General features: G+C 45.2%; 1 protein-coding gene across 27 annotated transcripts in view; it reads left to right on the top strand.

Annotated features, from left to right (window-relative positions):
* Positions 1-27,979, top strand: part of ank1a (ankyrin 1, erythrocytic a) — an 85,000-nt gene that overhangs the window by 45,654 nt on the left and 11,367 nt on the right. For 9 of the 27 annotated variants that reach the window (XM_070964043.1, XM_070964056.1, XM_070964054.1 and 6 more), the window contains 37 exons: positions 7,416-7,517; positions 10,035-10,133; positions 11,148-11,246; positions 11,512-11,610; positions 11,792-11,977; positions 12,114-12,212; positions 12,305-12,403; positions 12,508-12,606; positions 12,868-13,065; positions 13,231-13,329; positions 13,421-13,519; positions 13,620-13,718; positions 13,966-14,163; positions 14,269-14,367; positions 14,456-14,554; positions 14,653-14,850; positions 14,989-15,087; positions 16,250-16,348; positions 17,154-17,252; positions 17,341-17,433; positions 17,551-17,623; positions 17,778-17,798; positions 19,857-19,977; positions 20,159-20,237; positions 20,741-20,856; positions 20,944-21,168; positions 21,338-21,492; positions 21,577-21,788; positions 23,750-23,954; positions 24,202-24,298; positions 24,459-24,687; positions 24,813-24,941; positions 25,036-25,155; positions 25,262-25,349; positions 25,533-25,607; positions 25,928-26,059; positions 26,255-26,410. In XM_070964043.1, the coding sequence (XP_070820144.1) occupies positions 7,416-7,517; positions 10,035-10,133; positions 11,148-11,246; positions 11,512-11,610; positions 11,792-11,977; positions 12,114-12,212; positions 12,305-12,403; positions 12,508-12,606; positions 12,868-13,065; positions 13,231-13,329; positions 13,421-13,519; positions 13,620-13,718; positions 13,966-14,163; positions 14,269-14,367; positions 14,456-14,554; positions 14,653-14,850; positions 14,989-15,087; positions 16,250-16,348; positions 17,154-17,252; positions 17,341-17,433; positions 17,551-17,623; positions 17,778-17,798; positions 19,857-19,977; positions 20,159-20,237; positions 20,741-20,856; positions 20,944-21,168; positions 21,338-21,492; positions 21,577-21,788; positions 23,750-23,954; positions 24,202-24,298; positions 24,459-24,687; positions 24,813-24,941; positions 25,036-25,155; positions 25,262-25,349; positions 25,533-25,607; positions 25,928-26,059; positions 26,255-26,410 (4,594 nt within the window). Of the gene's footprint in view, positions 1-55; positions 215-7,415; positions 7,518-10,034; positions 10,134-11,147; positions 11,247-11,511; positions 11,611-11,791; positions 11,978-12,113; positions 12,213-12,304; positions 12,404-12,507; positions 12,607-12,867; positions 13,066-13,230; positions 13,330-13,420; positions 13,520-13,619; positions 13,719-13,965; positions 14,164-14,268; positions 14,368-14,455; positions 14,555-14,652; positions 14,851-14,988; positions 15,088-16,249; positions 16,349-17,153; positions 17,253-17,340; positions 17,434-17,550; positions 17,624-17,777; positions 17,799-19,856; positions 19,978-20,158; positions 20,238-20,740; positions 20,857-20,943; positions 21,169-21,337; positions 21,493-21,576; positions 21,789-23,749; positions 23,955-24,201; positions 24,299-24,458; positions 24,688-24,812; positions 24,942-25,035; positions 25,156-25,261; positions 25,350-25,532; positions 25,608-25,927; positions 26,060-26,254; positions 26,808-27,979 lie in introns of those variants that run through there. The other 18 variants (XM_070964055.1, XM_070964049.1, XM_070964046.1 and 15 more) reach the window with 9 other exon arrangements.

Genomic DNA, 27,979 nt, shown 5'->3' with positions numbered 1-27,979 from the left:
CCCTCAACACCCACCCTCCCCAGTCTCTCCACCCACCATGCTTACTCAAGTGTGTGTGTGTGTGTTTACGTTGGACGGGGGTCTGCGTGCCCTGTACCGCGGCACTTGCAGGGGGCAACAGAAAAGACAGCTGTGTGTTTGAGAGAAACAGCAAACGTAAGAAAGAGAGAGTGGAGGGCCAACAGGCATGCCAGTCAAGACCGTCACTTTTGGAGTGAGTACCACCATCTCTGCTGCTCTCTGTCTCCTCTTCACCCTCCGTCTTCCTCACTTCATCTCTTTTCCTGTCACTCTCTCCTCACATCGTCTCCCTCTGTCTTCTCTGCCACTCTTATTTTATCGCTGTCTTTTTTGCAGTGTTTCGCTCTGTTTACAAAATCCTTGGTTGCATTTTCTCGGATGTGATGCACCTGCCAGCGCTCCCTCTCTTTATCCTTTCACATCAGACAGTAATGGGCCGGTACTTTTGTCAGTGGCTTTGCTCCCAGTCTTAAATCCATTTCTTTTACTTTACTTTGTCTCTCACTCATGAATATTGATGTATTTGTATTTACTCTCTGTCCATTTTGTTCAAACTCTTTTTTTTTTTAATTCAGCACATGCCTCTCTGCGTTTGCTCTCTGCTCGCTAAGTACCGTTTTTGTTCCCCATCTGTCCACATAAACTGTTTTGGAGACTTCCTCCTGGCTCCGCTTTTGCTGCTTCTGCTTGTTTTCAGTCCTGAATGTACCCTCAATGACGAAGAAAAATGAGGGACAGACAGAGGAAGAAAGATGGACAGAGATGCAGGTCATGGAGATGTAAACATCGGCCCTGCTTAATAAGTCATCCGTCAAAATGCAGGCTAACTTGTTTCAAGCGATGGAGCATTTAAAACACAGAGCAACTCACTGCTCACAGACCCAAACATGACCTTTCCTGATCAAAGTCATCAGACCGAGCCTCCCACAGCTACATGGGAGGGAACCTGAGTATCTGTAAGAGTTGTGATGCATGTGCGTGCAAGATTAGTGTAAGTGCGTGTACGTGTGGGTGTGTATCGTGTTCTGTTTTCCTCCTTAATCTTGTTTTTGACTTCATTTGTTGCTCTATTTGATGTTCGGATTGTAGGATGTCAACCAGGATTAGCCGTGGTAAGTAAACTAGAGCTCAGTAAACTGATTAGTGGGTCAATTAATGAGATTCTCTCAGTCCGATTGAAGACTATACACTGTTTAATCCACTGAGCCAGCAGAGGTGATGGCAACGCACGCTCACAAGGCCCTGCCGCCTGCGTGTGTGTGAGTGATAGATTTGCCTCAGCCGCAGTTTACCTGCAGTCGTAGGAGATGAGGTTGTGAGGTGTTACCGTAGATGATGCAACTTGCAGAAATGTGCCTATTTGTGTCTGTTTGACAGTGAACTGAAGTCAATTTTACGATGCTGTCACTAGTTGTCACTAGTTGTGTGTTTTCGCTTCTTGCAGTATTTCATCATTGCATCGTTTAGTAAGCTCCCAAAGATCACAGAATTTTGCAAGTAAACACACCAAGTGGCCAAAAGGGAAAGTAGCCAATGGTGAATTTAAACAGCCAGAACATCCTGGTGCAGCAGGAAATGGCAGTTAGCAGTAATGTGTAGTGTACAAAGACTGTAAAAGTACGGAAGTATTGTGCTTAAAGTATCAAAAGTAACAGTACTCATCATGCAGAATGACCCCTTTCAGAGTACATATATATATAATGATACTATTATAACTGATGCATTAATATATAAGCAGCATTTTAATGAGCTGCATGGAGCTAATTTGACTACTTGTACTGTTGAGTAGTTTAATCTACAACAGAACATATTTTCTAAACCAGTCACATCTTTGTAGGTAAAAGTAACTAGTCATCATACCACTGAAATAAATGTGTGAGTTAAAAATACAGTATTTCACTCTAAAATGGAGAGTAGTAGTGCAAAGTATCATAAAATAGAGACACTCAAGAACAAGTGTCTCAGAGTTTTACTTACATGCAGCACTTTATAGTTATAATAAATGTACTCAGTTGCTTGTGCAATGTGCATGTGTAATACTGAAGCATCATTCAGTTTATATTGTAGATATGCCATCATTTCTGTTGTTAATAACTTTATCATATGAAGTATAAATCTTTAGTTTTACAGTGTTAACAGACGTTGCATATATTCTCCTACGTAATATATTCTTTTGGTCCTTCCAGATGGTCATATTCTGTATAATATTCTGTATAATTACTGTTACTGCGCAGTAAAACACAGGATGTTTACCATATCTTGAGCCTGTCCTCCATAGGTACCAAACCCTATCTCCTCTCTATGGCTTTCACCCTCTTTGTCACCCCCACAAAAGATAACAATAACCATGACAATCTGATCCTCAAGCGCAGAGGCTGCAGCAGGGCCAGATATAAAGAGACAATCAATGAGTACGGCAGGGCCAAACAGTGGGATACAGAGAGGGGGAGGCTGGGAGTGTGAGAAAGTAAATAGTAAAAATGGGACAAGACGTTTCGGCACATACAGGGAGTAGACAGACAGACAGTCAGATTTACATACAGACAGACGGCGTTGAGTGAGGGAATGTAACAGCTTCATCCTGGTGCCCCGCTCGCTGGCTTCCTGTAAATGTGTCCATAGCTGAACGCTCCCACGGGTCTCAGTCTGACTGACTCTACACTTACTACGTCTCTGTAGCCGGAAACAGCCGCTGCCTGCTCAACCTCTTCAAGCAGCCTGAGAGATGAAGGCAGAAGGAAAAAAAAAAAAAAGACAGAGAGGAAAAAAAATCAATTTCTAGAACAAATGCAAGTCAGCAGAAAAGGGGTGATGAAATGGCTGTTTAAGCACTCTGCAGTGATTTCCATATCCGCCGTTCAGTGTTCCCCTCAAATGTATAGAAACCGTCCAATCACGCCGTTGGCTTAAATGCGCCGAGATATTGAGTTCAGCGGGGAGAAAATGGTAAACATTGTCCACAGTTTTGTTGCTTAAAGTTCAGGAAAGTATTGCAAGTAAAGCAGGACGTGTGACATGCTGAACATACGCATGCACCTTATTTTCACCTTTCTGCTGGGTGCACAAATAGCTGTGGTGGCTCTTAAAATATTTATGATTGCACCTGCCGCTGTGTCTGCAAATTCATGTTGTGTGTGTGTGTGTGTGTGTGTGTGTGTGTGTGTGTGTGTGTGGGAGAGAGAGAGAGAGAGACTGTATTGTGAATTTTATGTTAATTCTAATAGAAAAGCTGATATTCTCTGAAGCAGATAATCGGTCCACATCCAAGTAAAATCACCCTCGGCCTTTGGCTGAGAGATTCGCCCATTGCCATTCAGTGGAAGAGCTCCAGGATTTGTCTCTTGATTGCATTAGGACTTGGTCTTAGCTCCCTCATCTGTGGCAGTGAGACCTGTTCAGACATGGACTAACCTGACCGGACCATGCGGAAGGACGTGACAGACTTAAACCAGAGGTCCAGTGGTGGATCCGATGGGTCAAAAGATGATTAAAGGCATTAGAAAAGTAAAACTACATGACAAATATGAAATCCGAGAAGGAAAATTATTCTTTGTTCATATTAGATATTATTTCATATTACGGGGTCACAAGCTATAGCTGCAAGTATGCGACAAGCTCACTTCAGCTTATCAATAGGAAAATAGTGATTGTAGTTGTAATTAAATGCCTTTAGAGCCATTGTAGGCGGCATCATTTCCTAAAATCACAAAAAATTCCCCCTGCAATTTGTCTTCTTGCAGCTGACGCGATGATGGAAACAAATGCTCTAAGCTAAATTCTATAAGCCACATTGCTATTAGATCAACAAAGGCAGATGTTGGAGGGGTTACTGTGACTGCAGTACAGCATTAACTGCATGTAAGCAATCGTGCAACAGTGTGCATACAGAAGGGAGCAGTGTGCATGAAGATTGGATTCAGATGGAGCGACAGTGTGGACGCATAACAGCAAATCCTGAGCTTTACACTGAGATCATGAACACAGATTCAAGACTTTCTGCTCTCCTGCCTCGTGTTGTCTTATGTGTCTCCCTCACACACACAGACGCACACAGTCGATCTGTCGTTAAAATGACGATCGTCAGGTGTAGCATCCGTTACAGCGGATCTTAGTAGCCACGATGTTGGTCTCAGGCATGCCTCCTCTCGCACAGACACACACATGCATTGAGTTTTCAAACACTGCAGTCCACCAGCGAGGGTGGTGATGTCATTCTGTCTGCTGCAGCGCCGGGGAGTCAAGCGAGGGGAGAGAGAGAGAGAGAGAGAGAAGAAACAAGAGATGAAGAAGGGAAAGAAAAGCTGAGATAAAGACGAGGAGAGGGGAGTTCAGGCCAGAGGATTTTCTGTGATGAGATAGGGGAATAATTTGACTTGGTAATTTTTAGCTTCATTATGAGGAGCCTTGCACTGTCACCGCCTGCGGACAGTTGCACACACATTGCACGACAGTGTGCGCTGACATTGCTCGTAGTGTTAACCGCGGAGCTGGCGAGCAGGTTATTGTCTGTTTCTGTTGCTCCGAACAGAGTGATGAATGTGCTCGCTCATTTTGTTGCTCAGCCCCAGAGCCCCGAGCGCCGCTCTCTACGGGGATGATCGGAGAAGACACGTTCCTTGAAACGGACTGGAGTCCGGCAAGATGCAGCGGAGGATTTACCACAGAGCGTTTCTAGAGTGTGACATGTGCACTGCACCTGTTTATGTCTGACTTAGAGGATGGGCGTGGTTCCCCTGCACCCTTATCTCCCCACGCCACACTCTCCTCCTGACGCAAGCAGATACACACAGACTGAACTGCAGGGCTGACCACTGTAACCAGCCACATCTTGCTCGAGTCTCTCCGGACTGCCTCTGTAGTCTTGTAAACTTCAACGGGCTTGTTTCAGGGGGGCAGTGAACTGAGTCCGGGGGGGGGTGGGTCGGAAACCAGCAGAGGGGCCTCAGTCAGGGTTCACCATGGTGTTACCATGCCACCATTTGCTTTGGGACCATCTGTATTGTGTTAGGTTGTGTGTGTCTTTGCATCAGCTGTATTTGCTCCCACTCTGATGAAAAGATTTTTCTTGTGTCACCATGACAGAGCCTGCAAACATTTCATGCAACAGAAGCGATGTACCTGTGCAAAGAGACACAAAACAGAGAGTACAGTACCACTAAGTACGACAGTTTTCAATGATGACACTCGCTATGCATTGATCAGATTCATAGGAAATGCATGTGGCAGCACATGCATGTCTGCACACACTCACAAGATTGATTTGTGGAAACTGCTGTTTTGGGATGGTGTGTGTCCTTATGTTGATCGTAACTCTAGTGACAGGTGTGTGTGTGTGTGTGTGGGTGGGTGTGCAAGGATGGGAGGAGTCCTGGAGTCAGTCTGTTGCTCTGCAGCAGTCCATTGGGAGGAGGTTTGTGGGTTTTAATCTTCTTCAAAGTGAAAGTGAATGAGGGAATCCATGGGAGAGGGAGAACATGGCTTACCAAGACAGCTTGGCAACTGTGAGTAAATCAAACTGAGACCCTGAACACACCAAACTGCAGTCTGGAGACTGTACAGTATGTGCTGCAATGCTCATTTATGTTTTAATACCTTTTACTTTAAGTGTTTTCAGTGCCTTCTTATTAAATTATCTAAATATCATATAGTAGCCTTTTCAAATCTGCTTTTTGCTTTATAGTACACCCTGTGTTTCTGTGTGTGTGTGTGTGTGTGTGTGTGTGTGTGTGTGTGTGTGTGTGTGTGTGTGTGTGTGTGTGGGAATGTCTAATCAGTGTTTAGGCTGTCACCATGTGTGTGAGCGTGACTCACAGGCTTTGTACTGCAGAGTAGTATGCCTCCCAGTTGTCTGTGAGCAAAAGCTAAAAACAAAAACATCTTATGGAGAGAATGACAATGACTCAGAGACAAGTGGCGCTCCACATGAGTCAGTGTACTCACACAAAAGCCCAGGATTTATTACTTTGCACACAGGATGCTGCGCACGGTGTGAAGTTCACCCGGTAAGCAGAAACTTTGCCATTGTAGGAATTTCATCTCCATACCAGATACGAGGAGCAAGACTGTTATGGCTGCTTCAATCAGCTGGAAACAAAGTTTTCCTTTTAAACTTTTCCATTTCCCTGCCATCGCCCCATTGCTACCTTTTTTTTTTAAAGTGACCTCTCTCTTTGCACAGCGCTGTGCCATTGGTGTCATGCTGAGGGTGTGTTGTGTCATTTGTTGCTATGCCTCTACTTCAGGCATGTGGATCCTTTCTCCTTTTCACTCAGGCTCTCTCCCTCTCTGTCAAAAGAGGACCAACAACCCTGTCACAACAATGGACAACACAGCTTAAAGCAGTGTGTTATGAAGTTGAGAAAAGCAGCTTGTTTGGCGTGCATGCGTGTGTGCGCGTGTGTGTGTGATGGCGGTGTTTTTCTTTTGGATCATAAAATGCTCCCGTGTGAGGCTTGTAATGAATTTATTCTGTGCATTCGTGTGAAAACATACGCGGAATGATTGGACGGCTGATTGTTTTCCTGACCAGCATGTTGAGATAGCTGGTTAGATGGAGGGAGGGGATGGGCACGGGGGAGAGGGGAGATTATGTAAATGAAATGAAAAAGTGCAGGGTTTGCCGCAGTCGAGCTTCTCCCTGTGGTTCTCCCTCGGCCGCTCCTGCTTCTCCTCCTCTCCTCTCCTTTCCTCTCCCTCGCTCTCCCCCTCTCCTCTCCTCTCCTCTCCCTCGCTCTCCCCCTGTGCCGCATGAGTGATCCTGTTTCAGCAGCACCCCTGCCTGCCTGGGAGAGGCATGAAGCCCTCAGACACAAACAAAACACAGACAAAAACACTAGACGTGCCATGTGCCGGCCTGTGAGCCAGAGCTCACCAAACTCTCTCTCTCTCTCCTTTCTCCGTTCACACCTTGTGTCTCTTTCTCTCTCTTTCATTCACACACACACAGACTGAGAGTCCAGACAAAGAGCCAACAGTCTGCTGGGCTCAACACAGTAGCTGTCGGCATTATCACAATCGCTTTATCACCTGAGTACAGAGAGGCGGATAGACTTCTGGACACATTTTTAGAGGTTTTGTTGAACCCGAAAGCCCGGTTGACACTCAGAGGGGGAGTTCATGGACTCCACTACACCACCTGCGGCCCCGCCATTTTCAAGGTGCAGATGCAGATTTTCAAACTGCACCGTCCAAAATCTCAAGGGCGGAGTGACATGAGAGGAAAACTGATGGATTGCTAGCGAACGGTTTCAGTCCTTCAAATGCCTCTAAAGAAATATTAACCAAGCTCTGTCTCCCTCTCCATTTCCCTCTCTACTCCTCTACTTTATATGTCTGTCACTTTCTCTCATACCCCTTATCCCCCTCCTCTTTCCCTCGCCCTTTTCCGCTTGCAGGCAGATGCTGGCAACAGTTTCCTCCGAGCGGCCCGTTCTGGCAACCTGGACAAGGCCCTGGAACATATCAAAAACGGCATCGATATAAATACAGCCAATCAGGTGAGAGAGCAGCACATTTCCCCAGTTTGAATCGGCTCAAGTCGTAGCTTCCGGCTGGCGAGCTCATCTAACTACAAGCCAGTTATTTTTATTTCTACCATTCTTGGCTTTTTCTTCACGTCAGGCAGTTTTGCTTATCTGCAAAACTGGTCTTCAGTTGTACTGCCTTACAGTGCTTGGCAGAAACAGAAATATTTGAGTATTCATGCGCCACCATTGGCCCGCAGTCGAATCCTGCCAGGACTTAGTCTTCTATCTTCCTGTCTGCTTTCTACCTGATTAAATGAGATTTCAGGAGGTGGATGGAAAGCCCGCTTCTCATTCAAAGAAAAGCACAGCAATGTGTGAATGGAAAAAGCAGTACAATTTAGCTAAAGGCATCCACAGAACAAGTAATTTTTGCAAATCTGAACAGAAAAATGGCCTGCAGTACTCACACGTTTGTCCTGCAGTCCTCACAGCCCATGTTTACCACCACTGTGTTATTATTTCTATATAAATGTGTTTTCAGTGTCCAGTGTGCATGATGTGTCGGACTCGATCACTGTGCTGTTAATGTGCCCATCTGACTGCCTGTGTGCTCAGTCATGCACTGTGCTGTATGTGCATGCTCAGGTAGACCGTTAATCAGTGGCTGAAGGTGGCAGGTAGAGTTTCCGGGGTCTCCAGGGAAGGTGATAAATGGGGCAGGGGCTTCTCCTTCGCCCTGTCTCTTCCATCCTGCCTCCTTTGCTCTGACGGTTGTTCCCAGAGTGTCCAGGAAGAGGCAGCGTTAGTGGGCTAGGACCGCTGCCCTCAAGATACTGAAACTTGGCCAAAACAGTGTGTGTGCGTGCATGCGTGCGTGTGTGCGTGCGTGTGTGCGCGCATGTGAAAGATTCCTCTGGCTCATTAATCTAACTTAGTCATGGTTTCCCTTCCATTCACTTACGCTGTCCTCCACATTTTGTAATTATTGCTGGTAATGCTTCTGTCAGGATTTCTATGAGGCTTGTTTTTTAGGCCCTGTAACGTAACAACAGATTCATTCATGTGAGGTGACACTGCACAGCAGCCATTAGTGGCAGACTCCTTCACCACGATGAAGGGAGACACCACATGGATTAAAAATATAATTACATGCAGAAATTCAGTCTTGGTCCCGGAAGGTTTTTTGACTTGCTTCATTTATTCTCCTGAATTACATAATTTCATTTCGTCAGTGACGCTGATATTCGTCATATGAAATTGTGTTATTTCCACTGTTTGGTGTTAATTGTGTTGGAGTTAAAGTGATAATCTACAACATTCTTGTTTAATTTGAGTCAGGTGACATGTTTACGCACACCCGGCTTTGTAGTTTTTCACTTAAATTCTATTATTCTATTCTAATAATAGCCTGTATTTTAGCATATGGAAAATTAGCACAGTCGACTGTGTGTGTTGCTTTCAGGCAAGCAACACTGTCTTTTTTATGCTGCCACTGAATGGCAGCAAAGTTAGAAATGGTCAAATTCCACACCTTTAATGCTGCGTGCACTAATGCAGTACAACACCAAATACAGGCTACAGCCTCTAACATTTATTATTAACACATAGAATAAAAGCACCGTTTATTTACCCACTGGATCTGAACGATGATGCAGACAGAAAAGTTGTGGATTGTCACTTGAACACGGTGGTGAGAGCACTGCTGTTCTGGTTGTGTGACTGTTGGTCCTGATGCTGAATGTACGGTCTGCTGGGCCAGGTGGAGGCTTGACTGTGGCAGCTGTCTTTCCTTGTCTGAGTGGGCTCCTCTGCCACTCACCAGGACACTGCCTCACTCCTGCCCTCCCCGTACTGTGTTTTCCCTCCTCTTCTGTCCCTCTCAGCCTAACAACTGTTCCTCTACCTCTCTCCACCTGTTTGTGGACTGTTTTCTAACTCACCACCTTTTTTTTAATTTCTTGCTTTTTTCCTCCTCTATCGCCCCCCTCTCCCCTTCCCTCCCTCTCTCCTCTGTCTGCAGTAGAGTGATGGTGTGCTGTGGTCTCCCCACTCAGAGGAATAATATCAGTGGTGTGGGAAAGGTCCAACCTCACATGTCCTGTGCGGCTGAAGGAAGGCTGTGTGAGGTCAGACCTATCCCACACGGCTCGTATTCTTCCCAGCCACGAGACCAGCGGCCTGCCATCCCCCTCCCGTCCTCCTCCTCCTCCCCCTCCTCCTCCTCTCACCCTCATTAATCAAATGAAAATGTTCACACCCTGATTTTCATCCCTGTAGACATTGTTTTTGCTAATGACCACTCTGAGAGTATTGCATGCGTGGTGTCCAGTGTAAGTATTTGCCTGCTTTGGTTTGTGAGTGCGTCAGTCACTGTGATTTAAAAAAAAAAAAAAACACAAACTTGTATCAGTTGGCATGGCCTACATGTTTGTGTGTGCATATGTGTGGTTCTTTTATTTATTTTCTATTTTTTGGATTAGGAAATATCTGTGTCCATAGTGGGTTTCAGACCCTTCAGTGTGAGGTCTACTCTGCTCTCTCACTCAGAATGGGCTAAACGGGCTGCATCTGGCCTCTAAAGAAGGCCACGTCAAAATGGTGCTGGAGCTACTCCACAATGGAATCGTACTGGAGACCACCACAAAGGTAAAACCCTACAACCTCAACTCCAGAGAACAGGTCTCACTTCCTGTCACCAGCCCAGCCAAGAAATAGTCCTTCACATAATCTTGCTAAAACCACAGTGTGTCGGTTTGTGTGGGGATTCAATAAATTAGATACAACATATATATTAATGAACTTTAAAGGTGTTGGATTTTGCTACTTTTGGATTGAGCACAGCTAGCAGTTTCCCTCTGTTTCCTGTCTTTGTCCTAAGCTAAGCGACTAGCTTCACATTTAGCTTGCAGACATGACAGACATCCAGCCAAAAGTTTCCCCAAATCTTGAACTTAACCAGCTATTTACCTCATTTAAACTAATTAGTTTTTGCTGTGACTGGGTGTCAAACCTCAGTATTTTATGGTACTAACCCAAATGTCACATAGTAAAATCTGTGTGAAAAGTGTTGAAGGCTGGCATGAAATGTTTGCTGAAATATGTACTTTTCTTCACTTATACTAAGATAGTTCCTTATTTAAATCGACATTTTGGTGTTAGCACCCAAAACTAGCATCAACACTGCTTTGACCAAATTCCAAATGATACCCAGCCCCGGTTTTTACAAAGTGGTCACATTTAAACTATTCATGGAGATCTATGTAAAAGCAATTCAATTCAATTCAATTCAATTCAATTCAATTCAATTCAATTCAATTCAATTCAATTCAATTTTATTTGTATAGCGCCAAATCACAACAGAAGTTGTCTCAGGACACTTTCCATATAGAGCTGGTACAGACCAAGCTCTTTTATCTACAAAGAAACCAACAATTCCCCCATGAGCAAGCACTTGGCGACAGTGGCGAGGAAAAACTTCCTTTTAACAGGCAGAAACCTCGAGCAGAACCAGACTCTGGGTGGGCGGCCATCTGCCTCGACCGGTTGACCGATCAGAATACAACATGCACTTGGAATATACATGTGAAATTTGACCTGTATTGTTTGTGCGTGCTTGTTATGACTGTGTACTCTTGCTCTCGTGTATCTGTGTTTAAACAGAAAGGGAACACGGCCCTGCACATTGCAGCCCTGGCAGGGCAGGAGCAGGTGGTCACAGAGCTGGTTAACTACGGGGCCAATGTCAACGCTCAGTCCCAGGTGAGACTCGGTGCTGCCCTCACTGCGGCGACTACAGGACGCGCTACGTGAACTTTACTGCCAAACCATTGTAGTATCTATTGCAATTCCATCTGTTAACACGTGTCTTTGTTCCTATATTTCTGTGTGCTGCTGTTTCCTCTCTGTGTACATCCTTGTGCGTGCATCTGTGACTGTCCTCCTATCTTTCTGTTGCTGTGCTTGTGTCTCCTCCTGCTGCTGTGTGTATGTGTGTGTGTGTCTGCCGTGCGTCTTTCTGAGACAGAAGGGTTTCACTCCACTCTACATGGCTGCACAAGAAAACCATCTAGAGGTTGTGAAGTTTCTTCTGGAGAACGGAGCCAATCAGAGCATTCCAACTGAGGTACTGGAGAACTGAGAGAAGTGTTCAAAGACGAGTCTCCCAAACCCAAAATCTCATCCTTGCTGATCCAGACTCGCTGTGTTTCCATTCTGTTTCGTGCTCATGAGCCTCTCTCCTCACATCTCTCTCATTTTCTGTCCGTGAGTGAACCCGTCTTCTAACGGTCTCCCGTGTGCCGCAGGATGGATTCACTCCTCTCGCCGTGGCTCTTCAGCAGGGACATGAGAACGTCGTAGCCCTGCTCATCAACTACGGCACCAAGGGAAAGGTCCGCCTCCCTGCACTGCACATTGCAGCACGCAACGATGACACACGCACAGCCGCAGTGCTTCTGCAGAATGACCCCAATCCTGATGTTCTCAGCAAGGTATGCATGCATCTGTATGTGAATGGCTGCATGTAAGATATCTGTAGGTACAGATATCTGTGCTTGGTGTCCTTGTTTTCTAAAACACAAAGGTAGTGAGTGAGTGTCATGTTCTCCCCCTGATGTGTCCCTGCAGACTGGATTCACACCCCTCCACATTGCTGCACACTATGAAAACTTGAACGTAGCTCAGCTGCTGCTCAATAGAGGAGCCAATGTCAACTTCACCCCAAAGGTAGGCAATAACTAACGTTTGGAGGTTAATCTCCATCCTTGCTGTGTGTTATCTTTGTGCGTGCCTGTCTAAGTGCAACTGTTTCTCTGCAGAATGGTATCACTCCTCTGCACATTGCATCCAGACGGGGGAATGTGATCATGGTCCGGCTCCTGCTGGACAGAGGGGCTCAGATCGATGCCAAGACCAAGGTGCAGCAGACATCCTTCCTGGAGTTTCACTAAATCTTTGATTTACTTACTGTCTCTAATTTGATGCATCATTAACTAAATCAGTAACAATCCTCTCTCTACAGGATGAGCTGACTCCTCTGCACTGTGCAGCCAGAAATGGTCATGTCAGGATTATAGAGATCCTGCTGGACCATGGAGCCCCCATCCAGGCAAAGACCAAGGTAATCCATCCAGATGCTAGAGAGAAAAGTCTTCACTTGTGTTGAAAATGAGCTGAACATCATCTGGTTTGGGAATGAGTACAAATCAGTGGGTTGTTTTATGTCAATAAAAGTAAAACTTTGTGATCCATCTGCCAAACAGAAGCATAGATTTTTCTCCTGCTGCTGCTTCTGGCTCAGATTGTTTGTTTTCACCACAAGACAAGTTGCTCCCTGTTTTGCAAGGGATGAGAGAGTCAACACATGTCTCTTTTTTTGCAGAATGGCCTGTCTCCAATCCACATGGCAGCACAGGGGGACCACATGGACTGCGTCAAGCAGCTCCTGCAGTACAACGCAGAGATTGATGACATCACACTGGACCACCTCACCCCTCTGCATGTGGCGGCACACTGCGGCCACCACCGCATGGCCAAAGTACTGCTGGACAAAGGGGCCAAACCCAACTCTCGGGCACTGGTCAGTGACAAGCACACACACACACACACACACACACACACACACACACACACACACACACACACACACACACACACACACACACACACACACAGAGTCAGTTAATCAGTTCAGAAGTGGCTGTTAATCTTTGTCGTGATGATAATCATTCTTTTGTTTTCACAGAACGGCTTTACTCCTTTGCATATTGCTTGTAAAAAGAACCACATGCGTGTGATGGATCTCCTGCTTAAACACTCTGCATCATTAGAGGCCGTGACTGAGGTGAGGGAACAGGATTAAAGGTTTGACCAAAGCAGCTCATCACTGTATTGAAAATGATGGATTTCTAATATTCCTGTCCTCTTCTAAACAGTCTGGCCTCACCCCCTTGCATGTGGCATCGTTTATGGGCCATCTCAACATTGTGAAGATCCTCCTGCAGAAAGGAGCTTCTCCCAGCGCCTCTAATGTGGTGAGTTTCCTTCAGAGATGTCCAGACCAGCACAGATGACCAACCCACCTCATGGTGATAAACCTGACTGTGTGTGGTTTGTTTTTCTGTGCATGAATAGAAAGTGGAAACTCCTCTCCATATGGCATCTCGGGCAGGACACTACGAGGTGGCAGAATTTTTGCTGCAGAACGCAGCACCGGTGGACGCCAAGGCCAAGGTAGACATTTCACACACTACACAGTCTCCACATACATGTAGTCATGCATAAAGATTCCTCACAAAAAGCCCTGAAAGTGTCTTTGTTTGACACATAAAGTATTCATTTAGAAAGATGTATTTATTAAAAGACAACACAACCTCAGTTTACTGTTAATGTAACAAGTCAAGATCACGGTGAAGCTGAAACGTTAAAACAAGAGGATTAAGTCACTGGAGATATTTCACACTCCCCCCTCTCTGATTAGGATGATCAAACCCCTCTGCACTGTGCTGCTCGGATGGGCCACAAGGAGCTAGTGAAGCTGCTGCTGGAGCACAAAGCCAACCCCAACTCCACCACCACAGCAGGCCACACACCCCTACACATCGCTGCCCGAGAAGGTCACGTGCAAACTGTACGCATCCTACTGGACATGGAGGCTCAGCAGACCAAGATGACCAAGGTAAACCCCTACAGTTCATTGGATTCTGCTACTGAATCTGCCAGCCTAAATAGCTTCGTTCCCCAACCTGATATTGTGTCCACTTCCTCATTCGTGCCTCTGCAGAAAGGCTTCACTCCGCTCCACGTGGCCTCAAAGTACGGCAAGGTGGATGTAGCAGAGCTGTTGTTGGAGAGAGGTGCCAATCCTAATGCTGCTGGGAAGGTAAGAAACATAAAGAGCCTGACTGTACGGAGTCAAAAGATGAATGAAGCTTTGTTTGATCTACAGTCTGATGAGTCTGTTTTTGCAGAATGGTCTGACTCCACTGCATGTTGCTGTGCATCACAACAACCTGGATGTTGTGAACTTGCTTGTCAGCAAAGGAGGGTCGCCACACAGTGCAGCCAGGGTAAATAAAACAAGTTACACCCATAATTCGTTCTGAATGGCGCAGTATCATTCATGTTCCCTTTTTTTTTCTAACCACAACTCATGCGTGTGCTCCAGAATGGCTACACTGCCCTCCACATAGCATCCAAGCAGAACCAGGTGGAGGTGGCCAACAGCCTGCTGCAGTACGGAGCATCAGCCAATGCTGAGTCACTGCAGGGAGTCACACCTCTCCACCTGGCCTCACAGGAAGGAAGGCCCGACATGGTCTCCCTGCTCATCTCCAAACAAGCTAACGTCAACCTTGGAAACAAGGCAAGAAACCCATAGATGATTACAGGGTGTCGTGAGAGAGGAAGTTTGTTGGATCTGTTTAAACTAAAAATGAAGTGTAACTTGGTCCGGATTTGTTGTGTTTGATGTATTTGACCCTCTGTATCTCGTTCGCCTCAGAGTGGATTAACCCCACTGCACCTGGTGGCACAGGAAGGACATGTTGGCATCGCAGATATCTTGGTGAAGCAAGGGGCTTCGGTCTACGCTGCCACACGGGTGAGACCTCTTCTGTCTCATGGCAAACATAGACAGAACAAAACAACTTGTCAAGTGGAGAGAGCTTCATCTTTAACTGTTGGTTAAGACTCATCACTGTAGAAACTATTTGAGCCATCCGCTCTGAGCCGTAGCAGATCATGTTTATGTGATGTAGCATAAATAGCCTGATGATCGCATAGCAGAGGGTTGTGCCATCAATACATGAACCTTTTTCCGTTTCAATTTTTCTAACATATTTCGAGGGTCATACTAAATTAATGACCACATATATCACACTAACCTCTAATGTGATGGCTGGAACTGCTTCACTTTGGTGAAGTGTTTGATGTCAGATGGTAGTGATGATGATGATGATGATGATGATGATGATGATGATGATGGTGATGGTGATGCTAGCAGCTGTTTTTCCAGGTCCATTTTGAAAAGAGCTGCTCACAGGAGCAGGGTGTCCCAAACAGAGATGCAGCGCATGTCTCCTCAGAATGGGAAAATCCTCAGGACATACAGAGTTTAAAGAACTCTGAGGCTGCTGTGCCTGGATTTGAGCTTGTTGTTGCTCTGCAGCTCAGTGATTTCATGTTGTTCAGGCACATCCACTGGTTCCACATTAAACAGCATATGTTCAGTCCCTTTTGTTTGCTTTTCCTGTCCTGAAACCTCTCGCCAAATGCCTGGAGGAGTTTCCACACTCAGCAGCATATTCATGTGTTCTTGCAGAGCAGGAAAATGCACACCAACGTCTTTCCAGTTGCACTTGCCACAGATTTAAATTGTCTTCAGATGATTTCACATTTGACAGCAGAGAGCTGAGAAGGTGAAAGCTGCAAGCTGCTCGTCGGACAGCCAGACTCTGACGAAGACTGTTAACTTTATCCAAGCACATTTTTCCTTGCAGCTCTTCCAGTTTAACATGTTTCAAGCTGTAATGATGCTAAAGATTGGCCTTTTTCATCACTGCGAGCTCTCCTCTTTAGTCTTGAATTGTAGCCTCAATGCAATCTTTATTCTGTCGTGTGGATTTGAACCATTAGTTTATGTGATATTCATGAACCATTCAATCCCAAATATGATCAAATCTACATAAAGTGTTCAAATTAAAAGCTCATTAAGACACTAAATTAGTGAAGTCATTTTGTGAATTTTTTTCTCTCGCTGTCAGATGGGCTACACCCCTCTCCATGTAGCGTGTCACTATGGCAACATCAAGATGGTGAAGTTCCTCCTGCAGCAACAGGCCAATGTCAACAGCAAAACAAGGGTGAGCGCCTCCCTCTGGTTTCTGATAAAACTACACCAAACTTAGCCAAGGCATGAGTCACGCATTTACACTGTCTCCATCTCAGGTATCAGGAAACACAGTTACGGTGCATTACACTGTTAAAAGCACAAGCTGCGCCTGTGGCAGGGTTCTCCTGGTTGAGAGCTGTTAACACTCGCCTTTTTATATAAAGAGGAATGAGGACGTTTTACCTCTCTGAAGTGTAATGTACTGTACAAGCTTTGGAGACACTGGAAATATTTCATGTCTGAGTTGGAGAAGCAGTGTTTCCTGTAGAGATGGAAGTAACAGACTTTGCATATGCCTCATGAATGCACCACACGTAACACAGACATGGGGGGTAAATGAGGTCTTCTGGTAATACTAGTCCCAAGTGAAAAGGGCTTAAGAGTCCGAAACCCAAAGAGATTCAGTTCATCATCACAGACGACTGAAGAAACAGCAACTTTTTGCATTTCTGCTTTTAAAAATGACCTCAACGGTCAGTCAATTATTGAAATGGTTGCTGATTAATTGTCTCTTCATCCACTAATCATTTTAGCTCTGGTCACATTACAGTTGTCCATTGTACTGACAGTTTAATTGATATGCATTTTGCATTGTTGTTTGATGTACAGGAGCTCTGCTAACGTGTATTTTAATTAAATAAATTGCTATTTGTTAAAAGTTGGATGAAAGGGATTGGCTGTGCTTCATCATTTAGAAATCATATATTATTCTGATGCATCTTAGACATCATTCATACATGAAATGGGTAAGAATAGATTCTTTGTCTCTCTTCCAGCTTGGTTACACTCCTCTGCACCAGGCGGCCCAGCAGGGACACACAGACATTGTGACACTGTTGCTGAAACATGGCGCTCAGCCCAACGAGACAACAACAGTGAGCATGAACGCACCGTCTTCCTCATGACGATCGATAAAGTTTGGTCTTCAGAGATCCGATCAATCTGCTCTTTTCTGTCTGTCAGAACGGTACCTCGGCCCTGGCCATCGCTAAGAGGTTGGGCTACATCTCTGTGATTGACGTCCTGAAGCTCGTCACCGAGGAGACGGTTTCCATGGTGAGAAGTTTAGGAACGTTACTGAGCCCCATTACACGGCCGTGATAATCACAACACTGATAAACACTCGCTGTTGCACCTGTAATCGGTTCCTTCTGCTCCGCTTGTGCCCTGCAGACGACCACAGAGAAACATCGCATGAGTTTCCCCGAAACAGTGGATGAGATACTGGACGTGTCTGAGGATGAAGGTAGAGCATACAGTTATTGTTAATCAGGCAGGAAACAATCCACTGTGATGATTTCATCTAAATAAATAGCACTTTCTTTTTCAAGGCTGATTTTACGATGTTTACGCTGGTCTCAATTTTTTTTTTCCAATTCCTTTTTTTTGCCCTTTTTTAGGAATTGCACAGCTAACATTAGGTATGACGGTCTCTTTCCTTCTTTGTGCAGCATTCATAGGTCGTTGTGATGAAGTGTGTGGCTCCATTTCAAGCTCACTCTCTCCATCTTTATCTCCCTGCCTCTCCCTGTCTCTCTCGTTCCCTGTGTAATGGTGCTCACTGTGATGGTGGCTCTGGTTTTTCATTGGCATGCACCCATAGCACCCGTGTCCGTAACCTTTATATGTCCCTTCAGTAACACCCTCATTCTCTAACTCCCCAGGTGTCTTTTTTCCTCCATGTTATGACGGCAGCCCTTGTTTTTACAGTTACATTCATGGCCAATATGTACATATCACCTATTATTACTATTAAAACTAATTTAATAAAAAAGACCAGTTCTATGAGCTGTAGGAGTTCATGGAGTAATTTTGTCTTTTTGAAATCATTGCTTTGAAGTGTGTGTGTACAGTGTTGTGTCTACATTGTGGTGTCGTCACTCATTGTACCTGCCATGAGAACTGTTTGTTCATGTTATTAACATGGGATCACCGGACTGCTTGTATCTGATAATATCACCCGACACCTTATGAAGGCTTATAGTAACTTTCAGCGGATTATTTAGATTTTTCCAGGCCAAAGCCAACTGTTTCCCACAAAAACACCTCTAAAAACCCACTGGGTGCTACCTCCTAACGGCAGACAGACAAAGGCACCAACTAGCGTGTGAACATGGTGTAGGATTTAGCAGCTGAAAGCCAGATATTTCCCTCAGGAGTTAGAAAAACAGAGCTAAAAGAAGAGTGAATGCTGGACTCAGATTCACAGTAGCGAGTTTGCCTCATTAACTTCACAGTGATGAGCTCTCTCTCTCTCTCCGCTGCCACAGAAACACACGGCAGGTTGAACTCTTAATGCCTGAAGTTTACGACATCACTGACAATGATGTCAGACGACATTATATCTTGATATTTTTAGTCCCTTGATAATTCAACTGACAGATTGTCACCGTTGCTCTAAATATAGACAGTAGCCGAGTCGCCGTCTTAAAGACACATCTCATATCCGGAACGGTAAAGTGATATTGGCATGTTATCTGATGCACACGCTTGAATAAGGTAACGCTTTGGCCAACACATGCACACATGCATGACACACAAGCCAGAGAATATGCAGGACGTGAGCTGCCTCCTATGAACCTGTGGGAAGTGCACTCACAACACAGTCAGACAGTGTAAAGACACCTACGACATCACTTTGGCTCTGGACCGCACACAGACGCCCACTCGCACAAGCTGTGCTGATCACACGCTCGCACGCAGGGAAGACTCTTTTGTTGCTGTGAATTCTTGAAAACTACCACATGGTTTGGGGGGTAAGTAAGCAAAACCCACCTCTGCTCACATGAAGATATACTGTGCGTTAAAGAAGAGAGTCGAGAGCAGCTCGTTCTCGTCTCACCGCGGTTGTTCTGGGCTGATGCTGTTCTGATTGTCTCTGTGTTTGTATTCATGTGTTTTAGAGCTCATACACTGCTCTCTCACACAGTTGATGTCTAAAACCTGCAGCTCAGTATCTGTTTATTCACTAGACAGCAAATGTTTGGGAATGAGATTATGCTGATGCATGCTCTCCCCAGAGATACTGCGATGTGCACATCTATAATGTTGTCGTCTCTGAACTGGGAGACTCCAGACTGCGTTTATGAGGTGTCCTCTCGTACGTTGATGTGGTCATGTTTAGGAGTTCTGAATCAAAGTGTTGGACTCAGCACGCTGCAGCTAATTATAGTGATCCGCTGTATTGTTCCTGTCATCATATCCTATTTTTAAGTGGCGTTCTGTAGAAGTGGCTGCGTTTTAATTTTTTTGCCATTGACTAACAGTGAGAAGGTCAGCGTACAGAGCATCGTCACCAATGCCTCATCTCACCAGTCTAACCCTTAACTCCCAGAGCCATCTCTTAAATCCTGGGTTATCACGTTCTCTAACCCTTCTGGTTAATCATCTTGTTCTTTTCTTTCTCTCTCTCTCTCTTGTGCTGTGTCACCAACCTGACCTCCGTCTGTTCGCTCTCTTTGGCATGTTGTTCTCTGAAGGAGAGGAGCTCTTGGGGACAGAAGGGGCCAGGTACATGAAGATGGATGACATGAAAGACCATGATGACGATTTCCTCTCCCCCAAGAAATCACTGGAGTACGAGAGAGGGCTGGGCACAGCGTAAGGGGGGCTGGTTGGGGAAGCAGGCGGGAGAGCCAAGCTGGTAGCCACACGCTAATAGGTGGACGGATAGAGGGGGATGCACCATAGACACTCACTAAACACCAGGGATGAGCACTTGGGAGGAGATGTAAAGGAGCTTCTTCCATCTGACTTGTGTTTTGCTCTTTTCGTTCAACAGGAATTACTCGCCAGCCATTCCCAGGATCCCCCGAGTCTCTCCGGAGACCGTCATCCTGAAAGAACACGAGATAGATCAGGTACTGTATGAAGAAGCAAGAGTAAGGTACTGCAGGGGTACTCCAGCAATTTAGCATTGCATAAAGTTGGGAGACTTCTAAGAGACAGACTTAGAAAAGAAAGGTCAAAATTGATGCAACAGAGGTGAAGATAACCTGACTTAACTTGTCCCGAGTGCGGTTCAGACTCCAAAAACACTGGACGTTTCAAAGCACAGTTTTTACTCAAACTTAAAAATTGTACATTTGGGTGATTTTCTTTGAAAGCATTTAACACGATGCTGACATTGTAAATCCCTCCTCAGCGACCTTTTGAAGGTTAATGATCTGTCTTCTTCATATCCACTGTAAAAATAGCTCTTTAAAAATGAGTTCAGAGGCGTAATCTTTCATCTTCGCCCTCTGCGTACCGCATTGAGCACATGATAGTGTCAGAAATACACTCCTGGGTTCATATAAACCATTAGGCTAAACAGCCTTCTTTGGAGAACGTCATGAACAGTTTGTCACTCTGTCTGTTGCAGCAACACACTCCACTTCCACTGCCCAAAGAATACGACGAGGACTCACTGATTCCCAGCAGCCCAGCGACCGAGACGTCGGACAACGTCAGCCCAGTCGCCAGTCCCATCCACACAGGGTCCGTGAAGAAAGCCTTTCATTTCACCTCATCTCCATTTAACATCCCATCACACAGCTAACTGTCACAGTCTTTGTCCAACAACAGGTTCCTGGTCAGTTTCATGGTAGATGCTCGGGGCGGCTCAATGCGAGGCAGCAGGCATAACGGTCTGCGTGTCATCATTCCTCCGCGGACCTGTGCGGCGCCCACCCGCATCACCTGCCGCCTGGTGAAGCCGCAGAAGCTGACCAGCCCCCCTCCGCTGGTGGAGGGAGAGGGGCTGGCCAGCAGGATCATCTCCCTGGGTCCAGCCAGCATGCAGTTCCTGGGGTGAGGAAGCAACTGAAACTGGAAATATTATAACTCTTTAATATCGAATATATAAATATAGAAAAGCAATCGTCCTTTAGCTTGTTGTTAATTATATATTTCTGGTAAATAACTCATTCATGTGTCATCCTGTGTGTGTGTGTGTGTGTGTGTGTGTGTTGTGTGGCAGACCGGTGATAGTGGAGATCCCCCACTTTGCTGCTCTGGGTCGAGGTGACCGGGAGCTTGTGGTGCTGAGGAGCGAGAACGGCTCAGTCTGGAAAGAACATCGCAACCGCTACGGTGACGAGGTGCTAGAAACGATCCTCAACGGGATGGATGAGGGTAAGTGTTTGAACGCGTCGCGCTCGATCGCAGGATGGCGCTCAAACGTGTCCTGAGAACTGAAGCCTTCTCTCATCTCCTCAGACTTAGAAAGTCAAGAGGAGCTCGGGAAGAAGCGAATCCGTCGCATCATCTCCACCGACTTCCCCCTTTACTTTGCTGTTGTATCACGAGTGCAGCAGGAGAGCGACCTGATTGGACCAGAGGGAGGCTCGCTGGCAAGTAAGCTGGTGCCGATGGTGCAGGCCACATTCCCTGAGACGGCAGTCACCAAACGAGTCCGCCTGGGGCTGCAGGTGAGATGGGACGATGAGGAGAAGGAAGGAGAAGAAAGACAGAATCGTTAATGCCTGTGTTGCCTGAATAAAAGCATGTTGGATGTACTTTGATTGATCTTGGAATGACTTGATCATATCACTGCTTGTGCCAAGTTTTCCTGATTCAGCTTTTTGTTGTTTATTTTGCCTTTTCACATTTTTAGGACCTTTCTGCCTTTTATGTCACACAGTGCATGCACCTGGCACCTTTATACAACTGTCAACTGCTCGTTTAGTGCAGATATGTCATTGTTTGTTTTATCTATGTATTTATGTCACTGGCAAAGCCCTGTATTTAGAATATTTAACATTGATTTGAGATACCTAACTACAGTTAGTCAGACATTACTTGATAAGAAATCTTCTGCATTCTTCTGCTATAGCCATGAAAGACTGTCTGAGTTTATACTTACTGTCCTCTACTGGCATCATGAATGTCAGGAAAATGTGCTGAAAGACGTTCTGTTCAGAGCAGCTGAAGGGTTTCTCCACACTGCGAGAGGTGACACCTGAGCCCCTTTGTTTGTGCACGGCTACACTGTTCAAGTTTTCTCAAACATACACACCAAAGACAAGAGAAGTATTTTTAGCACACTTTACCAGCTCAGTTATACAGGAAATGCTTGTTTTTAAGAGGACATATTTCTAATCCTTATAAAATATGGAATGGGTCCCACATCAAACTGGCTCTCTTCACACAAGCCCCCACAGGATTTGGCCCTGTCTGATCTCCTGCCCCAGCATTTCAAAAGCAAACCTCAAATCAAGAAATAAATGATATCATTAGATTCGCTTTAAGATCACAATCAGGACATTTTTCAATGTGATTTTTTTTTTTTTCTCTTTGAAACCAACAATCAGATCATCAATCATCAGGTTTTTATTTTGGCACAGTGACTTCTGCTTCTCATTATTTAAAAAATTATTAAGGTTTCTAAACAAAGAGTATATATATCTTTTCCACCTTCGCTTTTTTTTTTAATCATGAGTATGTTTGTTATCTCGTTCTCTCAGATTTGCTGATTTGGGATTTCAAGGCTCCATTTGCATGTGATTTCACTTTGACAGGATGAATATATACCCAGTGATTACAGCCTGTTTTGCAGTGTGTTCTTTCGCCTGACAAGATTTCATTGCAGTTGCATTAATTCCTATTATTTAAACAAACGTTAAAAAATCCAGTTCAAAGTGCTTTATGAATACATAACCTGTGAGTTTTAATAACCAGATGGAAACTTGTGATTCTGTCGTCAGAATATGTTTCAGCAAATCAAATGAAAGGTAGATACAGTATGAATGGACCTTCTGCTGCATGTTTCAGACACGTGAATGAATTCATGACAAGCTTAATACGTCTCCTACACTAACACGCTACCACATGTGCTGTAACTTCCAAGCTGAAAGTCGTGAATGTAACTGAATGTTAACTTTCAGAATTTTCTTATATAGTTTAATTATTTCCTAATTTTTATGAACACATCTATTTAACTAAAATGCTGTAGTAATCATGTCATGAACGGCCTTGTGAAGAGCCACAGTGCCTTTTTCTTTGATATCCGTTCTGTATTAATGATTGTAAAAGCCTCATGTTAACACTTTGCAATAAAAAAAGAGTATTGAGTCTTACAAGTTGTGTTGCTATTGTCTTTCCAAGTGTTTGGACCATGAAGTATTTTATTCACTGTGGACTTCTCTCTCTCTTTCTCTTCATCTTGAATTTTCCCTGTTTGGTTTTACCCTTTATTCCTCATCCATCGCCTCATCATCCACCTCTCATTTCTCTTCCTCCCTGTCGTTTTATCCCTGCATCCTTTTTTAAAATCTCCATGACCCGCTCATACGTTTACCACTTTTGTGTAATTTACCTTTTTTCTACCATATCATCAAACCTGTGCCTGTGTTACGTACCCCTTCTCTCCATCATTTACTCTCAACCTCAGGCTCAGCCAGTTCCGGATGAGCTGGTTGCAAAGCTGCTGGGTAACCAGGCAAACTTTAGCCCTGTGGTCACTGTGGAGCCTCGGCGGCGCAAGTTTCACCGGCCCATCGGCCTGCGTATACCCCTGCCCCCGTCCTGGAAGGAGAGCCCCCGAGATGCCGGGGAGGGCGACACCACCAGTCTGCGTCTGCTTTGCTCTGTCATAGGTACTGCATGCCATGACTGGGAGTTGTGTGGATGGGGGGGGGGTAGGTGTGTGTGTCAACAGGAGCGATTTCCTTCTCTGGCAGGGAAAGATTTATTAAGCAAAAGAGTAGCGACTGAGAGATGTTCCATTGTTGGATAAAGGGTTTTTGTTCTTGTTTTGTAGAAGCACTGTCACCATGAGACTTCTTCTTTATGACCTTGGCTGAAGCTAGATTAACCAGTTTCCCTTCTCTCATCCCGTCTCAGGTGGCACAGCTCCAGCCCAATGGGAAGACATTACTGGCACCACCAAGCTTGTCTATGCTAATGACTGTGCCAGTTTCACAACCAATGTCTCAGCACGGTATGTTCAGTCGGATGAACATATAATACATCATCCATCAGACCTTAAAACGAAGATTAATTTAAGTCTGTCCCATCTCAAGTCAGTCTGGCAAGCAGCTGGACTGTGATTATAAAAGACAAAGACCAGGGTGTGATTACGTGTCTTTGTTTCCTCTCAGATTCTGGCTCGCAGACTGTCCTCGGACAGCTGAGGCCGTCTCTTTCGCCAACCTGCTCTACAGAGAGCTGTCAGCTGTACCCTACATGGCCAAGTTTGTGGTGTTCGCCAAGATGAACGAGCTGCGTGAGGGCCGCCTGCGCTGCTACTGCATGACCGACGATAAGATGGATAAAACCCTGGAACAACATGAGAACTTCACAGAGGTGGCTCGCAGCAGAGACATAGAGGTCAGACACGAGGGATCGCTCTGATGCGGGAGAACTTTTTGTATTACTACATTAGCCACCGTCAAACACCTTGGACTCATCACTTAAAGCGTGGGCTGTTATTTCCACTCTTTCCCATCCTGCAGGTGATGGAGGGAATGCCGCTTCACCTGGAGTGTTCAGGGAATCTGGTGCCAGTGAGGAAGGCCACCCAGCAGCCTCGCTGCTTTAGCTTCCAGGCCTTCAGAGATAACCGACTTCCTGTTTCTGTCAAGGTATCACCATTTGCCTTTCTCTTACAGACCTTTCCTCACTCCACCAGCTTTAGCCCTGCTCTACACGTGTATGTCCTCTGTCTGTGTGTCTAAGGTGAGAGACAGCAGTAAAGAGCCCACTGGATTTCTGTCCTTCCTGCGCAAGTCCACCAAGTATGAGGACAGCCAACATGTGCTCTGTAACCTCAACATTTCCATGCCTCCGTGTATCAAGGTAAAGCTCTGGAAGTGACCTCACATTCGGGAGACACATGAAGTGTGTTTAATCACAGTCATTTTCTCTGATATGACAGACTTCACTCTCGCTTTTTTGTGTCTAGCAGATTGTTGGGAGTGAAGACCGGAGACGAACTCTGACCCCGCTGGCTTTACGAGAAAGATACAGCGCCCTAAATGAACCTGCTATGGGTATGAGGCGCTCACTCTCCCATTTGCAAACAATTATACCTTAAAATGAAATAACAATATAAGGCACAGTATGATTGGTTTTGTTTCCATATATTCCATATTCAGAATCACTGAGTGTTTCAATGCAGGGATGATCTGAGCTTTACAGATGTTAAATTGTCAGCTGTGGTCTGGTTTGTGCAGCATCAATGAGTGCCATGGAGAGGACAGAGCTGAAGATGGCTGTGATTGCAGAACAGTTGGGACTGAGCTGGGCTGGTAAGTGAACAAGAATAAACTGAATCTGTTTTTATTTGCTGTGAACCCTCTATGTTTACCTTATGTCTGACAAGCTTGCCTAGCTCGCTGCTGATTAAACAAAGTTATAACATGGCAACCAGCCAGTGAAACTAATTATTTTCTGTTTTCCTGCCAAGAGCCGTAGCTGTTTGACAGACACGCTGTTCTGCCTCTTGTGGATAGAGCCACAGTGAAGCGGCGAGCGGGACTGTGTGCGCTAGAACAGCATGACTCATAGGTGAAGTGATATAAATATTTCCCTCATTAATGTGTTCTTCTCTGGCTCGTTTTCTACACAGAGTTGGCACGGGAGCTCCAGCTCAGCGTGGATGACATCAATAAGATCCGTGTGGAGAATCCCAACTCGCTGCTGGAGCAGAGCTCTGCGCTGCTCAACCTGTGGGCCACCCGCGAGGGCAAGAGGGCCAAGAGTGAGTCTGAGATCTGAGCTTACTGTGGCTTTCTCTCATCCCCTCATGTCTTTATTTACACTAACTTCTGCCTCTTAAGCTCACATAAAGTCAGATCGTTGTTGTAATGGTGTTGCTGTTTGTGCTGGGAACCCTTCCCCTCCTCCTCTTCCTCCTTGTCTGCTCGTGTCTGTCCTTCACGCGTCTTCACTGCAGTGGAGAGCTTGTACGCAGCTCTGAAGAGTATCGACCGCATGGACATCGTCAACATGTTGGAGGGCCAGCCGCCTCAGCCCGCCAGACAAGGCTCCCGTGATCTCAGCAGGCGCCGACACAACGAGAGAGAGCACCTCTCCCCTGGTATGACCAATGGTAAGCCCCCCTCCCCAAACCCCACAATGCAGCCCCTTCCCTGTGTCCCTTTTGCCTTGACCCTGAGCCACCTTTTCCAATAAACTTACCTCCTCATTCCCAAAAATGCCGTGACGGTGAAGTGAAGTTTGTTCCCTCTGAATTCTCTGTTTTCCCCATGTGTTTATTCGCTGTGATGCTGTTGTGTATGAAAGCTGCCACAAACGTCAAACCTTTGCAGGACTTTACCCCAGCAACATGCAGAGGGACTCAGGACACTCCTACTGTACTACAGCCACTGCAGTGCATCTCAACATTCATTCAGTGTAACGGAAAGTAGAGTGAAGCACACAAAAAGTGTGATTAAATGCTGAAGTTTGCAAGGATCCCCTACTGAATAGCTAAGCACTCCACACAGAAATAAAAAAGAAAAGAAAAGTATCCCATCATTAGTAGTAATAGTAGTGTTATTATTGTTGTCACTGATGTTATTTTGTGTTCTCATGTCAAAGAATCAGACCAGTCATTAATATATGAGTATATGAAGAGTTTTTATTGCCCATTATTACTTTAGAGAGATTTTAGTGTGATATTTTGTCTATAAAACAACACATTGTCATACATGATCAGTCCACATAGATCATACTGTAAGTACAGCCTAGCTTAACTGACCTCCTTACCAACTGTCAGTCCTCAGTCTTTTACTCCTTTTACTCATGGTTTCCTTCACACATGCATAATCTACATCTTATTGACTCCATTTTCACCTCTGGACTGGTGTGAGCTCCGCTTCTTACTGGGACTGGCTTCTCTTCTCTGTATCCAGTGCAGACGATGAGTCAGTCCGACAGGCGACGGGTCCTGTCCTGTGAAAACTGGAGCAATACTCAGAGATGTAACAATGCATAGAGATACGACCATGAGGGTCAAAGGGTGAAAAGGGAGACGTTCAGATCACAGCTGCAGTGAATCTGATAACCGTGTATCTGTCTTGTCTGTCTATCTGTCTGCCTACCTGCCTCCCAAAGGCCGTTCCTGCTTTGATGTTCGGCGTGATAACGTGGTGGCGCTTTGAATACGTGGATATTGTGTCTTCTGCTAATCTCACAATGATTGCAGTGATGGGTTTCAAGAGGTTTATGATTTACTGTCTGGATTAAATGCGTCTTAAAGGTACTGCGATCACGTGAAGGACCAAACCTGACTTTTTAAGCAGTAAATAAAACAAGGGATAAGATGACCAGATAAACTGAGAACTAATGAAGAAATAAAACAGGCAAAGAAATAATAATTAAAAAAATCTATAAATGCTTAGAGAAACTGAAAATAACCATGAAGCCACACCCTTAAAATAAATCTTGTGGTGGACAGTGAAATCTTTCAGTTTCCTTGGGCATTAGATTTATTTATTCATTTTTCAGTAGTTTATTTCTCAGTTTGTCTCACAGGTTATTTTACTCATTTTAAATTAAAGGAATAGTTTAAGACTTCGGGAAATGCTGCTAAGTTGCTTTCTTGCTGAAAGTTAGATGATGCTCGTGTCCGTATGCTAAATGTGAAGCTGCCGCAAGCAGCAGGTTAGCTTAGCTT

Source organism: Chaetodon trifascialis, chromosome 6 (assembly GCF_039877785.1).
Source record: "Chaetodon trifascialis isolate fChaTrf1 chromosome 6, fChaTrf1.hap1, whole genome shotgun sequence".
Taxonomy (NCBI): Eukaryota; Metazoa; Chordata; class Actinopteri; order Chaetodontiformes; family Chaetodontidae; genus Chaetodon; species Chaetodon trifascialis.
This window is presented reverse-complemented; position numbering and strand designations above follow the sequence as displayed.